This window comes from Syngnathus scovelli, chromosome 22 (assembly GCF_024217435.2).
Source record: "Syngnathus scovelli strain Florida chromosome 22, RoL_Ssco_1.2, whole genome shotgun sequence".
In the NCBI taxonomy this organism is placed as follows: Eukaryota; Metazoa; Chordata; class Actinopteri; order Syngnathiformes; family Syngnathidae; genus Syngnathus; species Syngnathus scovelli.
The window spans coordinates 4,703,902-4,723,543 of NC_090868.1; the positions used below are offsets into that span (position 1 = coordinate 4,703,902).

General features: G+C 44.1%; 1 protein-coding gene and 2 long non-coding RNA genes across 4 annotated transcripts; 1 reads left to right on the plus strand and 2 right to left on the minus strand.

The window, feature by feature from the left end:
* Positions 1–649: 649 nt before the first annotated feature.
* On the minus strand, positions 650–7,993 carry LOC125992363 (uncharacterized). Its single transcript, XR_007489587.2, has 3 exons — positions 7,846–7,993; positions 1,599–5,290; positions 650–1,335 (listed from the first exon to the last, which is right to left on the minus strand). It is a non-coding gene; the product is annotated as an uncharacterized lncRNA (long non-coding RNA).
* Positions 2,746–11,857, plus strand: nrf1 (nuclear respiratory factor 1). 2 transcript variants are annotated; one of them, XM_049761275.2, is made up of 11 exons: positions 2,746–2,790; positions 4,130–4,229; positions 4,311–4,455; positions 4,707–4,821; positions 4,888–5,014; positions 5,097–5,237; positions 7,916–8,074; positions 8,218–8,529; positions 8,595–8,752; positions 9,447–9,568; positions 11,146–11,857. In XM_049761275.2, the coding sequence occupies exons 2-11, from the start codon at positions 4,173–4,175 to the stop codon at positions 11,304–11,306; spliced, it is 1,497 nt and encodes a 498-aa protein (XP_049617232.1). In that variant the 5' UTR covers positions 2,746–2,790; positions 4,130–4,172; the 3' UTR covers positions 11,307–11,857. The 2 variants fall into 2 exon arrangements, with proteins under 2 accessions (XP_049617232.1, XP_049617231.1); XM_049761274.2 differs by having other exon boundaries at positions 2,754–2,790; positions 4,130–4,241.
* A 1,747-nt stretch (positions 11,858–13,604) lies between these two features.
* LOC125992367 (uncharacterized) lies at positions 13,605–17,948 on the minus strand. Its single transcript, XR_007489592.2, has 3 exons — positions 17,199–17,948; positions 15,345–15,506; positions 13,605–14,986 (listed from the first exon to the last, which is right to left on the minus strand). It is a non-coding gene; the product is annotated as an uncharacterized lncRNA (long non-coding RNA).
* Positions 17,949–19,642: the final 1,694 nt, after the last annotated feature.

Sequence of the window (19,642 nt, forward strand, 5' to 3'; positions counted from 1 at the left end):
TTTCCAAGATTCCCTCGTTAAGTGCACCTGCGTGAAAAGTTGGGCTCCTGCAGCACGTGAAAATGCCCTCAACTTTTCACGCAGGTGTGTTTAACGAGGGTAACTTGGAAAACATATTGGAACGCGGCCCCTTGAGGACTGGAGGTCGACACCCCTGGTTTAAGTGAAAAGTGCCACACCTGCCCTCACCCCCACTTTCTGATTGGCTGGTTGATCTGTGACATCACTCGGACACACCATTAGGTACACCGCCATTTTTAGGTGTACCTAATAACAGGCCAGTTCATTAGGGAAAAATCATGGCCAAAGCTGAACTGAAAGAGAAAAGTGCCACACCCACCCTCACCTGCTGATTGGCTGGTTGATCTGTGATGTCACTCGTACACTCCATTAGGTACACCATCACTTTTAGGTGGAGCTAATAACAGCCCACTTCATTAGGCCACTTAATGTACGCATCCATACAATCAGTGACTTATTTCATTTACAAATGCGATGTCAAAATTGACCCAGCCAGTTGACACAAGGATGCAGTTTCGCCACGTAGCCAGAAGACGGCGACATTGAATTGTAATCTTGTATGGAGACGCGACTGTCCTTTAACGTTCCCATTCTAAGATTAAAACACAAAGTAGGAGAGCAAAAAATATACACTTTGTAACAGATGTTTATTTAGACAATCAAATGCATGCCAAAAATTGTGTTATCAGCAGTCATACAGTCACATTCAGTATTCAAACATAAATTTGAATTAGGATACACCTAATGGAGGGGGGGGGGCTTGTCCAGCTCATCAACATCATTTGAAGGTAAGTGTCCCACAAAACAATTAAAAGACAACAAATAAATAGAAAAGTACAGAAGTAAGAACATGCACATACTGTGTGCAACATTTACATTCAATATTTTATCTGTGACTAACTGGCATTTTTCTACTGCATTTGTTAGAAATTCATAGCTCGAACACATTTTTTTTAGTTTGTGTGTGTGTGTGTGTGCGTGTGTGTGTCAGACATGTTATTAAATGTTGCATGTTGATGTGGAAGAAAAAAAGAACTGAAAATGATTTCACATTTTTCATATATTCATTCAGCTAATAGTAAGCTATTATATTTATCCTTATTTTCTTGCCTTATAATACATTTTGTACTTTTGTCCTGAAAATGAAGTTGGTCATACATGGGCTCACTCCGTCTCCGCCACCACCCAAGCCGTCAGCCTCATCTGAAGAAAGTGCAAAAGTGTCTTTTTTTCCCCACACACAGATCTTGATGCTTAAGGTCCAAGCACTTGGAAAGTCGGTCTCAGTTCTTGATGTCCTCCAGTCCAGTAGTACTATTAAGACACAAACGTGCAACATTTTACAACATGCTTCACGGTCATTTATTTCAAACATGCATTTTTTTTTTTTTTAATGACAATTCACCAAATGACTCAATGTTAAGAATTACTTATCGTCACACTATCATGGTAAAACAACCAACAAAACAGGAGTGCGTCACTTATGGATCCAAGCAACTTCAATTTTGTTTCGGAAAACACGGAACACACCAAAAATATTCTCACAATACCATGAATAAATTGTGAACCATTATTACCTTTGATTGCTGACTTCGTGCTCGTCCTAAAAAAAAACAACCCAAAGTTGTTTAGTTGAGTTGTTCAGACTCAATTGTTGAAATACAAACAAGCTAGCGTTAATTTATTTCCAAGAAGTCGGCTAAAGTTGGCATAATTTTGTGGTAACTTTTTAACAAAACTTCCCCATGTTTAGCGGTCGCTAAAAAATTACGTCATCGTCCACAATCTGGAACTCTGCCGTCGCATGAGTGACGCATTAAGAAAGAGGGCGTGGTCTGCTCCTTTTTTGAAATGGTGTCTTCCGGGACAATCGGAAATATTCCAGCCAATAAGAAAACGTGGTGCCCGCTGGCGCTCTATTGCGTCAATTCAGACGTTTTTCCTAAAACTTTAAAAAGTAGCAATAATATCAAAAGCAACAAATATGTTCAATGTTTAATACTGATACTATGTAATATAAATACAATTTTACAAATGTGCAAAAATGTTCATTTTTATCACAACGGTCCATCTAGTTAAAATTGTTAGATTTTTTTGAATCACTTTTTTAAACAGTTGAAAACTATGCATTCAAAGATTTTTATTTTCTTAGATTAAATAAATCAACCACGAATACAATACACTACAATTGAAATACGAACGGATTGTTTTTATTTTTTTAAACAAATGGGCTGACCTATGTCATTTTCAAAAATGAAAATTGAATTTAATTTGAGGAAAAAAGTTTGCCCACCCCAACAGTAAAACCCAGGACTCTTTTGAAAGTTTAGGGATAATGTTTAAAAAATAGAACATAGAATAGTAACTTGATAGAAGTGGCATTTTGCAGCAGCAGATGATTTTTAAAAACAAAATTAAATCGCATAATAAAACATTCATTTTAACAGCCCCCCACAGTCTAATTATTCAAACTACTTATTGCAAATTAATACGATGTAGGGTTGGCTAAATAATGACGTAATGAATCTCAACCCAACATTTGCCATGTATTTTCATTCTTTTTTGTGTGGTCTGCAACGCGGGTGGGGGCAGCACTTGAATGCATCACCAGTGCCGCTCACCCACACACTACTGCTGCCACTGCTGTTGAGAGCGTGTGCGTGTTGTGTCTATGTGTGTGTATGTGCGTGTACTGTGTGTGTCGTCCATTGTTGCTCGGCTCCATCCCAGCTGTACGGCGCAGGCCCGAAGTAGCGCAGCCGCTCTGAGGTAAGTACCCTACCGCGCAATCTCCATCTATTTCAACCCCGGCGCAGCCGCATCGCGAACCCGGCAGCATTGAGGGCGACCGATGTTCTCGTCGGGATGTTGACACCCGCTGTGACCGTGCAAGCTGCGCGGATCGTTTTTTCACAGTTTTATCATCGGAAGGGGGGAAAAAATATCAAAGACGAATAGAGCTGTTGATAGGCGGCAGGCAGGCCGCTGCTAGCTTGTAGCTGCGGTTTTAGGCAATGTTATTGCGCGGGATGGATGCTAAACTCGCTCTCGTGCTACGACGGCCTTCGTTGCGTTCCCACCGATCACACATGCGGTCGTGCTTGTGGAATAACCGCGTTATTACGACGCGCGGTCTTTGCATTTCTTTACATGTGCAAAAGTGTGCAACGCCAAGTGGTTAGCACGCTAGCCGGCAAGCTAAATGTAGGACAGTGCTAGCGTGCTTAGCTTAGCACGACGGAGGAGTGATTTTAACCGGCAAATCGACGTGACTGATTGTTAGTTGCATTCAGTGCACTAATTCAGTATTTTTTATGAAAGCCAACGTTAGCCTGCTATGTGTTAAGTTTGTTTTAAATCTTAATTTAGCCTGCTTGGCTCTCATAATGCAAGACCAAAACATTAGGGACACCTCATGAGAAAAGCTATAACAGTGTAAAAAGTCTTATGATGAGCTACTCATCTTCTCGTGTTGTAAAATCAGTTTCTAATAATCGACCCTATTCAGAAGCATGCCAAGGGCAATGTTGTGCACTCCATGTTGTAATTGTAAGCTTAAATTTGTTTTCACTGTTCAATGTAATAAATGTTCACAATGATTTCATGCACCTTGAAGTGTGTCAATAAATATCCAGTACTGGTGTCATGTGCATGGTGACATGTGGGAGAAAGAATCCTCACATCTCCAAAAACATCCCTTTCTAGGAAAACAACAACACTTGTTTGATGACCCAATAGCATTGTCAAAGTGCAAGCTATTTTTTGAACACTGCTAAATAACAAACACAATGACCGACCCATAGTATCAATTTGGCACATGCAAATCTGTGGAATATAAAATGCCTCTAGTTTAAGGCTATAAAAGTACTTCTCAAAAAATTACCATCTGCTCTTCTCCATTTTGTAAAGTAACCATAGCGAGTGACGCTAACTGCCGAAGCTGGTTGCAAACGTTTATTTCAAGACAGCATTCGAGTAATATATCATCTTTACCTTGAATTTGTGATTGGTGATCCTCTTTTATACACGGTTTCATACTGGAAGTGTCGAGTCCAATGTAGATGTTACTTGTTGGTTCATCTATTAACCTTGCCCTTTCCATCATCAGCCATTGTAACCTGGATCCACCTGTGTAGACGAAGGCGTCAGTCATGGAGGATCACTCCGTTCACCCGCCGGAACAGATGACCACCATCGAGGCCAGCGCCGTCAGTCAGCAGGTTTTCCACTTGAAAAAGAAAGACCAAGAAGTCGGACAGGTTCAATATCTCGAGTTGGATGTACGACAGGTGCACGTGACCACCTTCACCGACGCGTCCATGATGAGCGCCGACGAGGATTCAACCTCCTCGCCGGACGACGATCCCTATGACGACACGGACATCCTCAACTCGGCCGGCAACGATGAGGTCACCGCCCATCTGGCCGCCGCAGGTTGTAATCGGGATTCGAGAGAAAAATTCTAATTCAAAGATTGAGCAGTTTATCAGCGAGAAAGTGATGACTGGTCCACCTAAAATGAACACTACCAGAAACTGATGTAATGTTTAAAAGTGACCAGCAGGTAGAGCTATTGCATTATCCAATGTCGGCAAACCACTGTTGCGACTTTCTTCCATTCCTCCACTTTCTGTAACTTTCAAACTGTATTTGCGCTTACATTCTTCTCCGCCATTTCCTCCCAGGTCCCGTCGGCATGGCCGCAGCTGCCGCCGTGGCGACGGGAAAGAAAAGGAAGAGGCCCCACATCTTTGAATCCAATCCATCTATCCGTAAAAGGCAGCAGACGCGTCTCCTCAGGTTAGCTGTTAAAAATATAAAGAGTGGAATGAGTGTTGAGGAACTAAGTGTGAGATTTGCTAACAGGAAGCTGAGAGCCACCTTAGATGAGTACACCACACGTGTGGGCCAGCAGGCCATCGTGCTCTGCATGTCCCCCAACAAACCCAACCCGGTCTTCAAAGTCTTTGGCGCTGCTCCGTTAGAGAATGTGGTGAGTGCACAATTCATCTCGCGCCCCAAAATCAGTTGGCTTGCCTTACGTGATCATGAAATCTGTTTTCGGAGTCGTCTAGGTGAGGAAATACAAGGGCATGATGCTGGAAGACCTGGAGAGTGCCCTGGCCGAGCACGCCCCCGCTGGAGGGGAGCTGGCTTCGGAGCTGCCCCCCCTCACCATCGACGGCATCCCCGTCTCTGTAGACAAGATGACCCAGGTGGGGCGCCGCTCGCATATGACCCGGTCATGCCACGTGTATAGAACACGAATCTAAAAAGACAGACCAAAACATAAAAGAAGCTACAATGAAATGAGTGCATATGGCAAGGTGGGCAAATCCATGATTAGCAAAAATCTGCAGCATATAATTGACACCTATCCTCAACGTGGAGGAGTAGCGACTCTACTCCGAGTCTCTCCCGGATTACCGAGCTTCTCACCCTATCTCTAAAGGAGAGCCCGGACATCCTGCGGAGAAAACTCATTTCGGCCGCTTGTATCCGGATCTCGTTCTTTCGGTCACGACCCATAGCTCGTGACCATAGGTGAGGGTAGGAGTGTAAATCGACCGGTAAATTGAGAGCTTCGCCTTTTGGCTCAGCTCTCTCTTCACCACGACGGACCGGTACAGGGTCCGCATTACTGCAGACGCTGCACCGATCCGCCTGTCGAGCTGGCGCTCCATCCTCCCCTCACTCGTGACCAAGACTCCAAGATACTTGAACTCCTCCACTTGGGGCAGGATCTCATCCCCGATCCGGAGAGGGCATTCCACCCTTTTCTGACCGAGGACCATGGACTCGGATTTGGAGGTGCTGACCCTCATCCCAACCGCTTCACACTCGGCTGCGAACCGTTCCAGTGAGAGCTGGAGATCACGGCCTGAAGAAGCCAACAGCACCACGTCATCTGCAAAAAGCAGAGACGCGATGCTAAGGTCCCCAAACCGGACCCCCTCAACGCCTCGGCTGCGCCTAGAAATTCTGTCCATAAAAATTATGAACAGAATTGGTGACAGAGGGCAGCCTTGGCGGAGTCCAACCCTCACTGGGAATGAATCCGACTTACTGCCGGAAATGCGGACCAGACTCCGGCATCGGTGATACAGGGACCGAACCGCCCTTATCAGTTGGCTCGCCACCCCGTACTCTCGAAGCACCCTCCACAGAACCTCCCGAGGGACACGGTCGAACGCCTTCTCCACGTCTACAAAACACATGTGGACTGGTTGGGCGAACTCCCATGCACCCTCGAGGATCCTGCTGAGGGTGTAGAGCTGGTCCACTGTTCCACGGCCAGGACAAAAGCCACACTGCTCCTCCTGAATCCGAGGTTCGACCTCCCGATGGACCCTCCTCTCCAGCACCCCTGAATAGACCTTACCAGGGAGGCTGAGGAGTGTGATTCCCCTGTAATTGGAAAACACCCTCCGGTCCCCCTTCTTAAAGAGGGGAACCACCACCCCAGTCTGCCTATCCAGAGGCACTGTCCCCAATGTCCACGCAATGTTGTAGAGGCGTGTCAGCCATGACAGCCCCACAACATCCAGAGCCTTTAAGAACTCCGGGCGGATCTCATCCAACCCCATGGCCTTGCCACCGAGGAGGATATATATTTATTTATATTTTAAAAATACTCCAAAATCTGTAATAGATTCCAGCATAAGCCTGCAGAGGGCGCCATTTGGCAACATCACAGACCTCCATTACAATTCCATCAGTTTTTTTAGCCAGCCCTTTTCTCAAAGTATCATTACTCGTTGTTAAACACCTTTATGAGCACGAGCTAGGTTCAGCCAGGTGAACAGTCACCTACTGCGTTAATTTCAACCACCCTCTCGTGGGAGCCCGTCTTGTTTACGCGCCACTCCCAGGGCAGCTGATGTTTCCTCCGATCCGTTGCCAGTGCGGCGCCCCCTCCGGGACCGTCTTGGTGTGTTTTTCTGTCGGAAGGATGAGATTAGCTGCACTAGCCTTAAAGGTTTTAGTGGCACATTTTGTAGCAGGTGAGGTTGAACCTTTAATTACACCCCCAAATGGACTCTGCAGCGTTTGTAGAAGGTTTCAGAAATGAGGAGGATTAACATGACACCGGGCCACTTAACTCAGTCGCCACTGCAATCAGGCCATCTTGACACTTGCTGCTATCAAGCCACCAACAAAATGGAGGAAAAGAAAGAGTCGGTTGATAACGTTTGGGGGATTTAATACGGACGCGACCAAATTTAGCCGGTGATGTCACGGCAAGCAGACGCTGCAGCGATATAATCTCCCAGCGGTGATGCTCCCATATTACCAGGACGCCGAGGACGTTGGCACTAAACCGCACCCCGCCCCCACCCCGACCTGCCAAGCTAGGGAAGTGATGACGTGACGACGGATGGCTTAGCGGCGCCAACAAGCGCATTCGTAGGCTCAACAATGCAATCTGGACATGAAGGATGACTTTCTGTAAGACGTCCTCCGTGAGCCTAAGATTCATGAGCAAAATACGGATCTACGTCTCTATTCGGTCCTCGTTAGAATACTCCGATACTACAACACCCGATACATTCAACCAGGCCTTCATATTAATTATTCTGTTGTCACTAAGTGTGCAAATGAAATAAATTTAGCAAAGACTTAACAGTAATTGGCTACTTGACAAAATTAACGTTAAAAGCCTTCAACTGGATTCTATTTTAGTAGTCACCAAGGTCTGACTGACACCTCAGCCTGGTGCCACGTTCATAGATTAGTCTGTGGCTCGTTCCCCTTTTGAGAGAGCGTGTTGCTATTTTCAAGCCGTAACCACGCCGGTATGTTTCTGATCAATACTCGCCTCACTTTTTGTTTTTGCTCTTCAAGGGCGCGTCCGTGTCATCCTCACTCATCCCGTTCTTCTCCTTTGCCGCAGGCCCAGCTACGAGCCTTCATCCCGGAGATGCTGAAGTATTCGACGGGCAGAGGCAAGCCCGGCTGGGGTAAGGAGAGCTGCAAGCCCGTGTGGTGGCCCGAAGACATCCCCTGGGCCAACGTTCGCAGCGATGTCCGCTCTGAGGACCAGAAACAGAGGGTGAGAAAGGTCGTCGTCATGCGACAAAGTGATTCCGATAAATAATCATATTGAATTCACAATTATTCACTGATTACACAATTACATTTTAATTGATAGATCAGTACTGGAGTCTCAACTTTTGTTTTTTGTTCCCCCTGAAGGTGTCCTGGACGCAGGCGCTACGAACCATCGTAAAAAATTGCTATAAGCAGCACGGCCGAGAGGATCTTCTGTACGCCTTTGAGGAACAGCAGATCACCACCACCACGACGCAGCACCACCTGGCGGCCGCACAGAGCATCGCCCACCTGGTGCCCTCGCAGACGGTGGTGCAGACCATCAACAACCCCGACGGCACCGTGTCGCTCATCCAAGTGGGGACGGGACACACGGTGGCCACGTTGGCCGACGCATCGGAACTACCCGGCGTGACGGTGGCGCAGGTTAACTATTCCACGGTGGGGGACGGCGAGGTAAGCGAAACTGCCCCGGGCCGAATTTGACACGCCAACAAATTCTAATGAAAACGACCGGCTAGGTGGAGCAAAACTGGGCAACCCTCCAGAGCGGCGAGATGACAATACAAACCACGCAGGCGTCGGAGGCTACGCAAGCGGTGGCGTCGCTAGCGGAAGCCGCCGTCGCCGCCAGTCACGAGATGCAGCAGGGAGCCACCGTCACCATGGCGATCAACAGGTCAGAAAAGTGACCAGTTTAGATTTTTTGCACACACCTGATGGGGCAGCACAATGTCTATTGAATTGAAACAAAAACATGGCTAAAATTTCTTTGCTTTCGATTTAATTATGTCATTACAACATGTAAATCATTTCAGAGATTTTTTGTGTTTGGGTACGTCGTTTTCCTAAGATGCTGGCATGTCAGCAGGTTTCCTGGTGTCAAGGTGACAATGTCACAAGTGGCTTTGTCCCGGTGGGGCTTGTTACCTGCACCCACCTGAGTCTTCGCACCCACCCTATCTACCTCTATCCTGCGGAACATTTTGTTTTCATACTTTAATTTTTCCCAGCGCGCAAAACGTCTTCATCAGTTCATAACCTCAACCGGCTCGTACCAATTCTGCCCGGCCGTGATCTGGTTAATGAAACAGCTTTGTTAGACGCCGCTGCACCTGCCACCTTTGGAGAGCTGTGACAGATTCTCCCTAAGTCCAGACTGACAAAGCCTCTTAGACTCCTGCCCCCACCCCCATTCCCCCTTACACATACACACACACACACACACACACACACATTTGCCAAATAACCCCCACCAGACAGCATGTACCTCCAATTCTGTACATGTAAGCCTTATGTGTGCTTATTCCACATTGACTGATTAAAATCCTACAGCAATTTTTAACACACTCATTGTGTGTTTTTGTGTGTAGCGAGGCGGCGGCCCACGCCGTGGCGACGCTGGCGGAAGCCACGCTTCAAGGCGGGGGCCAAATCGTGCTGGCCGAGACGGCGGCCGCTGTTGGGGCGCTAGCAGGCGTGCAGGACGCAACAGGTATTTTTGTTTTTCAAACACAAGCTGGTTTAACTTGGTCCCACACCTCCACACCAGTAGGTGGCAGTCATTGGGGAAAAAAAAACACTGATATACAATAGATACGTTCCAGACCCAAATAGCCCCCACACACACTTTAAACAATTCAAATTAGCTTAATGCTAACATGATGCAAAACCACATAGACAGGCTAAAAAAAAGAAGTAGCATAGATTCTGGTGATTATAAAACTTCAAATATACATGAAGAGCATACAACAATACTGAGAGGCACTTAAAATCAATAGTAATATTAAGTGGTAATGCATTAATTTGTTAAAATTTCAGCCCCATTACGTGGCAGCCAATTAGCGTGGCAAAGTTTTAAGCTTCCTTCCGCGGGTTCCTCCGAGGCTAATCTACTCCGTGCTGATGTGACAGATGGTGCCTGTTGGGCACACAACTTGTTGCGTTCCTCAATGTCTTTTTTTTAATGCGGTGTGACATCTATCAGTGCAGTGGGAGTTCACCATTACAAATTTGTCGTAACAGTAAAATTGCCGCGATTTTTGATGTTTTTTTTTGTAGTTGTAGTACTGATACACCTCTATATAAATTAAACGAGGCTTTTAAAGCATAAAAAATATACCACAACTATTTTTAACACGCAAAATTATTTCTGAAGCTGGACTGGGGTTTTTCCACGCCGCAACGACGAGGCGCTCTAAAGTTTCAACCATGCCCGAAAAATCAGGAATATTGAAATGTTAAAAAAAACGGTTTAAAATGTAAAACACATTTAGAAACACAATGTATTCATCTCTCTGGGTGTTTGAGTAATATAATAGATTTTTATATTTCAATGGCCAATTAATCAATATGACAAATGAGCTTTCAATGCTTAAGTCAGTCAATCAAAGAAAAGTTCCCTCGAGGGCTGGTCCGACCCGCCCCCCCCCTCTATCCCTTCTAAAGAGCTTTGATCCACTCCATTACGAGTCCATGTCTTATCGCGAGGACCAGCTGTCAATCCGCACTTACATGTAAACTTTAGTGTTTATTTGAAGCTTGTCTACGACTCGGCGTCTGATTTGAGAGAATAAGTCACTTTTCGTTTCAAAGAGATTGCTTGCTAATAGAGCCGCACCGGTCGCTCCTTCTGCCCGCTATTGACCTTAGCGAGCTAATCACTGGAGTGGAGGACGCCGTTTGAAGTGTGCCGCTCGCTGATTGGCGTGCGCACCCACGCGCTCGTGCGGCCCTTTTAACGTCTTAGCGACCACGTCGTGGAGTGGGCTCGACAACGGGCCGAGTTGAACACCATAAGCCCTTCTCCACTCTGTCACCGGCGAGTGGGCTTAGCCAGAGTGGGTCCGACAATTAGCCCTCGGGATTTGGGCTTTTTTAACTTGGGGAAAAACAATTGAGGACGACGGTGCGCGCGGGTTTTGGCTTGATGACACCGACAGATTGGAGGGTGGAGCGAGAGGCCACGTGACGGCGGCGGTAATCCCTGCGGGCGCTCACAGCTGTGTTGGGGGAGAACGTCAATCGCGCCATTGTTCCGAATAAATTCTGGAATATTTTCCCTGCTTCTAGGTCTGGTCCAGATTCCAGTCAGCATGTACCAGACGGTGGTGACCAGCCTGGCGCAAGGCAACAGGCCCGTGCAGGTGGCCATGGCGCCGGTAGCCACACGCATAGACAGCACCATGACACTGGACGGACAGGCGGTAGAGGTGGTGACGCTGGAGCAATGATCCACCCGGAAGAGAAGGCCTACAATTATCAATTCTGTACAAATCTGTGTCTAAATTCACGTTTGGACGCAAGGGGAGTTAAACGTGACACATCCTTGTTGTTTACTTTGTAAAGTGTGTTTTTTTTTTGCTTAGGTATTTATATGCTATTTCAAAAATGCCTGGAAATGAACCAAAAAGGCATCACCGATACCGGCACTCCTTTTTATCAACTCCACTTGACAATGATATATTACTTAAATCACATCACTGTACTCAGGAAGTACATCAGCTATTTTTAATTTGAATTTTTTTTTTTTTTTTAAAAAGGAAGGCTGTAATGGTTTTCCTAAGCAGACTACTTTCTCCCCCCCCCCACACACACACAACTGTGCCATCCTTAATTTCCATCTTGTCATGTTGTCAAAAAACATTTTGTTGACTATCCGTGTGTAAATTGGCTTTGTCAGGATAGACATTGTAGTATGTTGTACAGATTGCGTAATGACTCTTCACAAGAGGGATTTGTGTTTATGAACAAGGTGAATAAAAGTGACTTGACTTTTGACATATTTATTGAACCTTTTATAATTTATCACATGCATACCGACAACTATAAAAATTTGTGCGGTTACAGTACGAGTAATTTGCATAGGAGGGGTGGCTCAAAATAAATGCTAATAGTTCATTTATATTTATATGGACTCAATTAATGAAATGTTTAAAATATACACAGTAGTCATAGAAAGAAAATTTAGAAAATTAAATTGAAACCACATCATTTTGTGTAAAACCAGCTCTAAATTCTTTGCGTTCTTACAAAAAATATATTTTTAGCAAATAATTACTATAATCAGACCTACGACCTCTATCAATAATTTGGTCAGGTGGATCGCAAGCCTTTTGAGCGCACACTAATTTAAGAACTTTTATTCTGTTGCCCTTCTCCTTCCCGTAAAAGCGTTGTAACCTCCACGTTCTCCTATCCCAGCAGCCTCCCTGCCGTGACAGACAGGGCCGTGATTACATCATAAGCCGCCCCAACCTCCTCGGCTTTAAAGCCTGGGATTTGCTCGGACGGGGCCTTCTGTTGCTCACACACACAAGGAGAGAGACGGAGGGGGAGAGAGAGCGAGGTGCACGGGCCTTAATCTATCAGGCATCATCCTACATCCCTCGTCCTCCAGATTAAAACCGTAGGCCGGGTCGCGCTGATGAAACCCGTTGTCCTGCCTCGTTGCTTGTACAAGAGTTTGAGACGCCTTACTGGGCGTGTGTGTTCTTGGAAAAGGCCTCACACCTCCTGGGGCTTCTCCTGCCACTTAGCTAAGTGCAGGAAATCTTTCGACCATCCCGACTTGAAGGTCTTTCATTTGTAGCGTTTCTCGTCACTGCAGGTACACTTATGGATAAAAGTGTTCCGGCTTTTGACTTGGGCCTGGATGTCATTTCTAAAAACAAATGCATCCAATATGTGCAGTGAAGGTGCTGCGTGTGGGATTAGCGCATCCAAAGGGAAGAAGCTATTGATTGCCGGGGCTGGACGGGTCCTTGTAGTCGGGGAGCTGCGCACGTGGGTGCACTCCAGAGCGGAGCTTTAATCTTCACTAATCGTTTCTTAATACGTGCATCCCAGGCCCTGCACGCAGGCAAGAACACAAGCTGGTGGCCAGACAAGGCCAGGAGAGGAGACATCTCCTGCAGCTTTCATATTCTGATACAATTTACTTCACTTTGGAACAACCAAATTATTTTACGGCAATTCATAATGTTTTTGTGCGTCGAGGTGGATCTTCAAAAGTATTGGGACAAATTACATTGCAGGGTAAAATCCAAAGATATCGATTGTAAAAAAAATATTAACTTGTTTTATAAATAACTTTTGTAGAACAAAAATGGTCTAAAATGATGGAAACCACAAGTCCTTAGTTTTTGTCTTCTGCTGCATTTGTATCATGTCTGAGTGATTCTTCTTAGCCACTTCAGTGTAGTTCCTTTTGATTCTCATTAGTAATCCATTTTATCTACCTGGAATCATTAGCAGGTGTGTCCCAATACTTTTGTCTGCTGAACAGACTTGGCTGTCCAGACAGTGCGTAACCATAATCTCATTGCACTAATGCCGGTAACTCAGGCGGCACACAGTCTCACCGCCTAGCCTGTGTGGATAAATGTGAGATATGGAGGAAGGAGGAGGGCAAGGGTGGGGCGGGATTTTGTAGGGGGTGAAAAATGCGGCTGTAACTCGAGCCGCGCGGCCCATCTGGAGTAATGGCCCACAATGCACTTGGATGCAGCGAGGGATACAATGAATCAGTCTTTTTTTTTTTTTTTTTTCTTTTTCAAGTGTTTATTGTACAGAATACAATCATCACTGCGTTGCCAACAATCCAAATAATATTAGCCGAATGGGAAGTGGAGCCTATAAAGCTTGGGATTTATACACAGGCAGATAAAGAAGGTTTAATCCGCACATCCCGCTGTCACCTACATTAACAGAGCCTGACCCAGTTATATGCGTGTACTATAGGTCCTTCAACTGTTCATGGCGCTGACCACCGTGACAGCTTTGAGAAAGCCACTCTTTTCTTTGGAAAGGAGGCGGAGGGGGTTGAGGAGGGCGGGGAAGGCCGCAATGAAAGGGGAAGGGTAAGATGACACCGTACCCTTGGCCGATTATGCCACAGAGCTAACAGAGGCAAGAAGCAGGGGACCACGCTGCTGTTTGATCACGTCGTACTTGCATGTACTCATTAAAAAGGTTCAATTTCCCATCCTTCGCCTATCTCGTGTAACCATGGAAACCATACGTATGTCACACGCTTAGGTGTTGCATTGGAGCAGAATTTTGCAGACAAATTGCGTATTTCTCCGACATGAACAAAATATTACAAATCGAAAAATATTGACAATTTTTGTTTTAAAACTCTATATTTTCTAATTCTGATACAGTGGTGCCTTCAGATAGAATTTGTAACCACCCATGTTCTTAACCCCAAACATGTTTCCCCATTGAAATGATTGGAGATGTCCTTAATCTGTTCCAGTGCCCTCAAAAAAACCCAACCCAAATTCTTGCATCATGTTTTACAATTAAAAAATGTACTTTAAAATATTATGCTTTATGAAACATACAGTAATAACAAATAGAATACGAATTAAACAGTACAACAAAATTCATTGTGAATCATTCAAGCGGGCTTAACTCGGCCACTGGGGACAGTAAATTACAGTCAAGTACACAAATGAAGACTTTCACCACTACACTGACTCAGCAAGCTGCAGTAATGAGTAATTCTACACAGAGGATAAAGAAAATATGCTTAAGAATTAATAATTTGTTCAAATATCTGTTGTTTAAAGGGTTACAATACAATATGCGATTTATATAAACATTTTTTTATTTCAAATTATTTTAAATCCCACCCTAATTGTCTGATTTTTCCTTACATTATTTTGTCAGAACACACTGAATTTTTTTTGGTACTGTTCCAACTATAATGACAAAATAATGACTTCATTTAACCATCTCAGAGATTCTACTTGAAAAACAAAGTTGTTGTTTTTTACCTTCACTGCTCTTGTGTTGCGTTCACTGTCCTCCTGGAAAGCGGGGGGCTATGAGGCTGTGGTGTGCAGGGGAAGAACCCAGCGTCACCTCGCCCTTCACCACCAACAGCCACTCACTCATTTGACAGGGACTGGAGGGAGCAACAGCAGGAAGGTTATGGGGGGTGGTCTTGGTTTTCTCTCTTGCAGGTGGAGCTCTCGAGCAATAGTTGGCAAGTCTAGAACCACCGGATCCTTCTAGCTCACCAGTGTGAGTTCTACCATTGCCAAACACCACCAGAAAGCTGCCTGAAGAGGGAATCAGCCTTGTGAGTCCATCAAAATACATCAAAAGTGTGGCATATCTGTCTTTTCCCATATTGGCACTACACATAATTGCTCAAAGCATATATACAGAAGCAAAAATGTGCTAGTGCCAAAACGGGCACAAGAAGGAAGAGGAGAGATTGGTGCTCTTGTCATGGAGACGCCTTGAGAAGAGATGCCCACCTGAGTACACGGCCAGCCAAAGCGGTTCTTTCTCTGCTCTGTTTATGGCCCTATGGTAATTCACTGATAGTCAGCTCTCACAGTGAATTCTACCAGTGCCATACACAGAACAGGAGTCAATGTCAAGACCGCTGGGAGGAGGCCTGGACCGCCGCAAACAACCTGGAGAGAAGAGAGGAACACATGATGGGCAAAATCAGCAAAGTCAGAGGGCACCATTTTGGACTAGCAGATGACGGAAGGCCTTCACATTTGATTTCAGTATTGTTAAATTGTTTCAAATCTAAATATTTAGCTAAACTGAGTACAGTATTTTAATGAAAATGATTTAAAAGAGCATATCTAGAATAACACTGATCAAATCGTTAGCCTAATAGCTAGCGCATGCTTTCGGAAAATGAGAAATTCAAGTTTTAGCAAACACATTGGTAGTTTTAAGTATTAACAGGGACTTGGGTAATTCTGCTACGGAGCTGACAAATTGTTAAAATTAAAAAGGTAAAAAAAGACCAAAAACAAGTCCCCTAGTGGTTACGAGATGTATAGGGACGACGAGCTATGCCCTTCCAGCAACGTTTTTCGTAAAACATTTTATTCGATTGCGTTCCATCGGTCGAATTACCTTCAAGCAATTAAAACGTTATCTACCGACCGAGCCCAGAAAATGGCCACCCTCGCGGTCAACCGAGGACACTGCGGCAAGTCCATGGCAAAAAAAAAATGGCGAATGCGCATTGGACTAGCGTTGCCATTTTCTGCTATGCAAGACCTGCAAGTGATGTTGCTCTCCTGACTTGAGGATGCCGTTGCCGGGGTCCCAGACGCCCTAGACGCCCCACCCTTTTGCGCGGCGGCCATTATCTGGCTCACCCTGGGCCCACTCCATTGATCCCGGGCCATCCAAACTGCGTGCTAAGTGATTCCTCAGACGCCCCAAATGGCTCCCATCGCCATTTCCTGCACTCAATCAATAGCACTAAAAAGGAGGCACAGAGAAGAACCACTGGTCCTGTTTGGCTATTTCTTAATGATCTTTAAATTTGTTTGGGATGGGGTATATATTACAAAAAAAATCGAGTTGGCATATTTTTATGACGTAATCTCCAAACGTCTTAGTTGCCTCTAATTAAATTAGAAATATAAAACCCGTTTTCAAATATTTGTTTTTCCTACATGACAAACTGAACAATACACTGTAATGGTATCTCTCACTTGTTAATTTGCTCCTTTTTTTTTTCTTCTTGTCAACCTTAATTGAAGGTGCTCCAAAGCCCCTTCTTCACTTAATCGCATTTGTCCCCCAGAACACACCAATGCTTATTTCTGGAGGATTTATAGCTCGTGTCATGCAACATTGTCTTAAAGTAGAAACTTGGAAGAAAACACAAACGGTGGGGCTTTAAATCGTTTTTCTTTCTTATTTCCGACGCATTCAAGTTTGCTTTGCGACGAAATAGATGCCATTGGCTAAATGATTTTTAAATGAACGAACCCTTTATATTGTGCATACGTACAAACGACATGAGCGTTAATAGCAGTGCTCCGGTGCAGGTGCAAAAACAGGTGCAACGCAATTGCTTTTTACTTTTCGTTTTTTCAAAGATAAAAAATAACGACAAAATAACAACAAAGCATCCACAATTTGATTTACAACTACATCGTTGCGATGGCATAACAATTTTTGTCAACTTTTACGACTCATTTTTATTTAAAATGTTGTATTTCAAGAAATTCAACGTTGTATTTATTTTTAAGTTTTCGGCCCCTTTTACAGATATATCAATATATTAATTATAATAATAAAAAACAGACAATACCGGTGAAATTAAGATAAATACAAAATATAGTTCATACCTTATTGCGACTCCATAACGTGGTGCGTCATCAGGTGGCCGCCAATTCGAGGGGTTTTAATCTGGTATTAGTGTACTTTTCGTTTAATTAATTTTAAAAAAAATGGATGAGTGTCTGCCGTGCGTGTTCGCTAGCGGTAGCGCACAATTCCAATGAGACAAAAGAAGAATCCGAGCGGCGTCGTCAACTTCCTGAGTATCAAATGTCAATTGGAGCCTCACTCCAGCTCCCCTCTCTCTCTTTCTCTCCCTCCGCCTCGCGACCTCCTCCTTCTTCTCCACCCGCCCCTCTACCTGTCGTGCACCTTTTTTTAAAATGCGCCTGCGCACAAAACGGAGCTAACCACTGTTGTTTAACCCTCACATTGAAAGTGATGAATATTTGGTTAGCGTAACGCGTTTGACACCATTTAGCCAGCCCCTCCTGCTTTGAGGATTAAACGGATATCGTGGCATTTTCTTATTTAAAACACCCCCATTAATTTATTCGATTGGTTTGTCCCAACTACAGATTTACGGCACCTCACCGCTTTCGTTAATATACATTTTTGTCATTTTAGGATTTGTTCGGCCCAATTACACCGATTAAAGGCCACTTTATTAAGGACATATTCTAATGGTATTCAATACAAGAGCTATGTCGAAAATTAAAATGTATTATAAGTCTTTTTTTTATGAGTAAGATAATTTTTTTAGCACAGTTTGATATCACAGACTCTAATTAGATTCTATAAAATTAATACAAACTACCTGTTTAAAATTGCTGCTTCCTCAAGAAAAAAAAATAAACACAACACAGTATGTAATATCAGCGGTCACTAAGTGCATGACTCCCTTATTTAGGATATTGTGAGCCTGTTCTAAAAAAATATATAAAAGCTCACCAGTGAGCTCCATCTATTTTTGTGTGTGTTGATATTTTTTTTAAATCACAGTAGTATTTCTGTAAACTTGGAAAAGACAGTATATATAGTTTAAAAAAGTCAAATATTCCTTTAAAGTTGCATGGCCAAAGCATCGTGGAGCTCAATGCTGATCAGAGGCCTTAAAGGAGGCCTGTAGGCCCTTTGAGGAGTAGCATGCAAGGCCTCCATGCAGTCACTAAGCAAAAATGTTCTAAAAACACGACGCACAATAATAAGCCCCCCCTCTCTTGCGTACCCTCTTGATGATTAAACAAACAATTAAGCGAACAGCAGCACATTTGCTACAACAAACTCCACCCTAGTGCCCCTCCTCCCTCAGGTCAGGCTTCGATGCTGCTGAGGCTTCTCGGCCCTGAGATGCTGCAGGATCGAATGACGTCCAGATGGCTAACGGCAGTGTAAAAATGGAAAGATGAAGGAAAGCATACAACCTGGTTGATACGCAGCCTCCTCTTGTTTGCTTCTCCTCCAGTGGAATGGCTCCGATGCAGTGAGGATGCCTCATATATGGAGACGCTCCTCCTCTTCCTCTTCTTCCTCATCCTCCACTTACCTGCTGCTCTTAATTAGTCAGATACCTGCACAGAAGGAAGCAGCGGGAGTTAATGTAATATTCAAAAGATGGTGGAAGCAGGGTTTGGGTTACTGGCGTGGCTGAATAGCGACGCTGACGTCCATGCAGGGAGGGAGACACCTGAGCCTCGGATCACCTGTTGGAGGTGGATGAATATTTAACATGCTAGTGTGTGGAACAGGTGATCAGATGATGGAGACACATGACTCCATCATTAAATAATCATGCTAAGCTATCTAATATGATCACACACACAGATAGGCCTCAAGACCCAAAAGAATCCAAAAGATTACATGGAAATGTAGTAGTGTATAAAGTTAAATACAACTGAACTGTACGTAATAAATGTACTGTACAAAAAAAAAAAGGTGACAAGTGTTTTTAAGTTCTATGTATAGTACAGGCTTCAGGCTTTTTACTCTCGATAATACACAGCTGCCATTCCTGGTCATAAAGCAGCATTCACATCATAGAGCTAACTGAGAAAATACCAAGTTGTGTTATTTGACCGAAAAGTTCTTACTTTGAAGAATCTAAATTATAAAGCATTTTGTTCTGATTAATATTATTTTGTTCAGGAACGATTCAACAAGGAAAAAAAAAACTCAATTAATATATATCATCCAATACAACAAAAAAGTGGATTCGTGACACATTTTTAATTATTTAATAGTTAATTTTATTAAAAATAACCTTTTCAAGTAATCACTATTCCAAGTTACCGTTAATACACGACATGATGACTTACACACCAAATTTAATATATTGTACTCAGTCAACGGTTCATCTATTAGTAAAGACTATCTTTGAGCTGATTTGAGTCTGCTAGTAAACTGAGCCCTGATCGAGCCACTGAAGTGACTCAGCACTATTCAAAATGACTCATCAACCAACAAAGCTAGCATCAAACTTGACCCTCTCCCTATTTTAACAATGCGCACATGA

Coding starts and splice junctions, on each gene's coding strand:
- nrf1 (XM_049761274.2), top strand. CDS start 4,173: ATGGAGGATCACTCCGTTCACCCGCCGGAACAGATGACCACCATCGAG. Junction 4,242..4,310: donor CCAGCGCCGTCAGTCAGCAG/GTTTTCCACTTG, acceptor GATGTACGACAG/GTGCACGTGACCACCTTCAC. Junction 4,822..4,887: donor CAGCAGACGCGTCTCCTCAG/GTTAGCTGTTAA, acceptor ATTTGCTAACAG/GAAGCTGAGAGCCACCTTAG.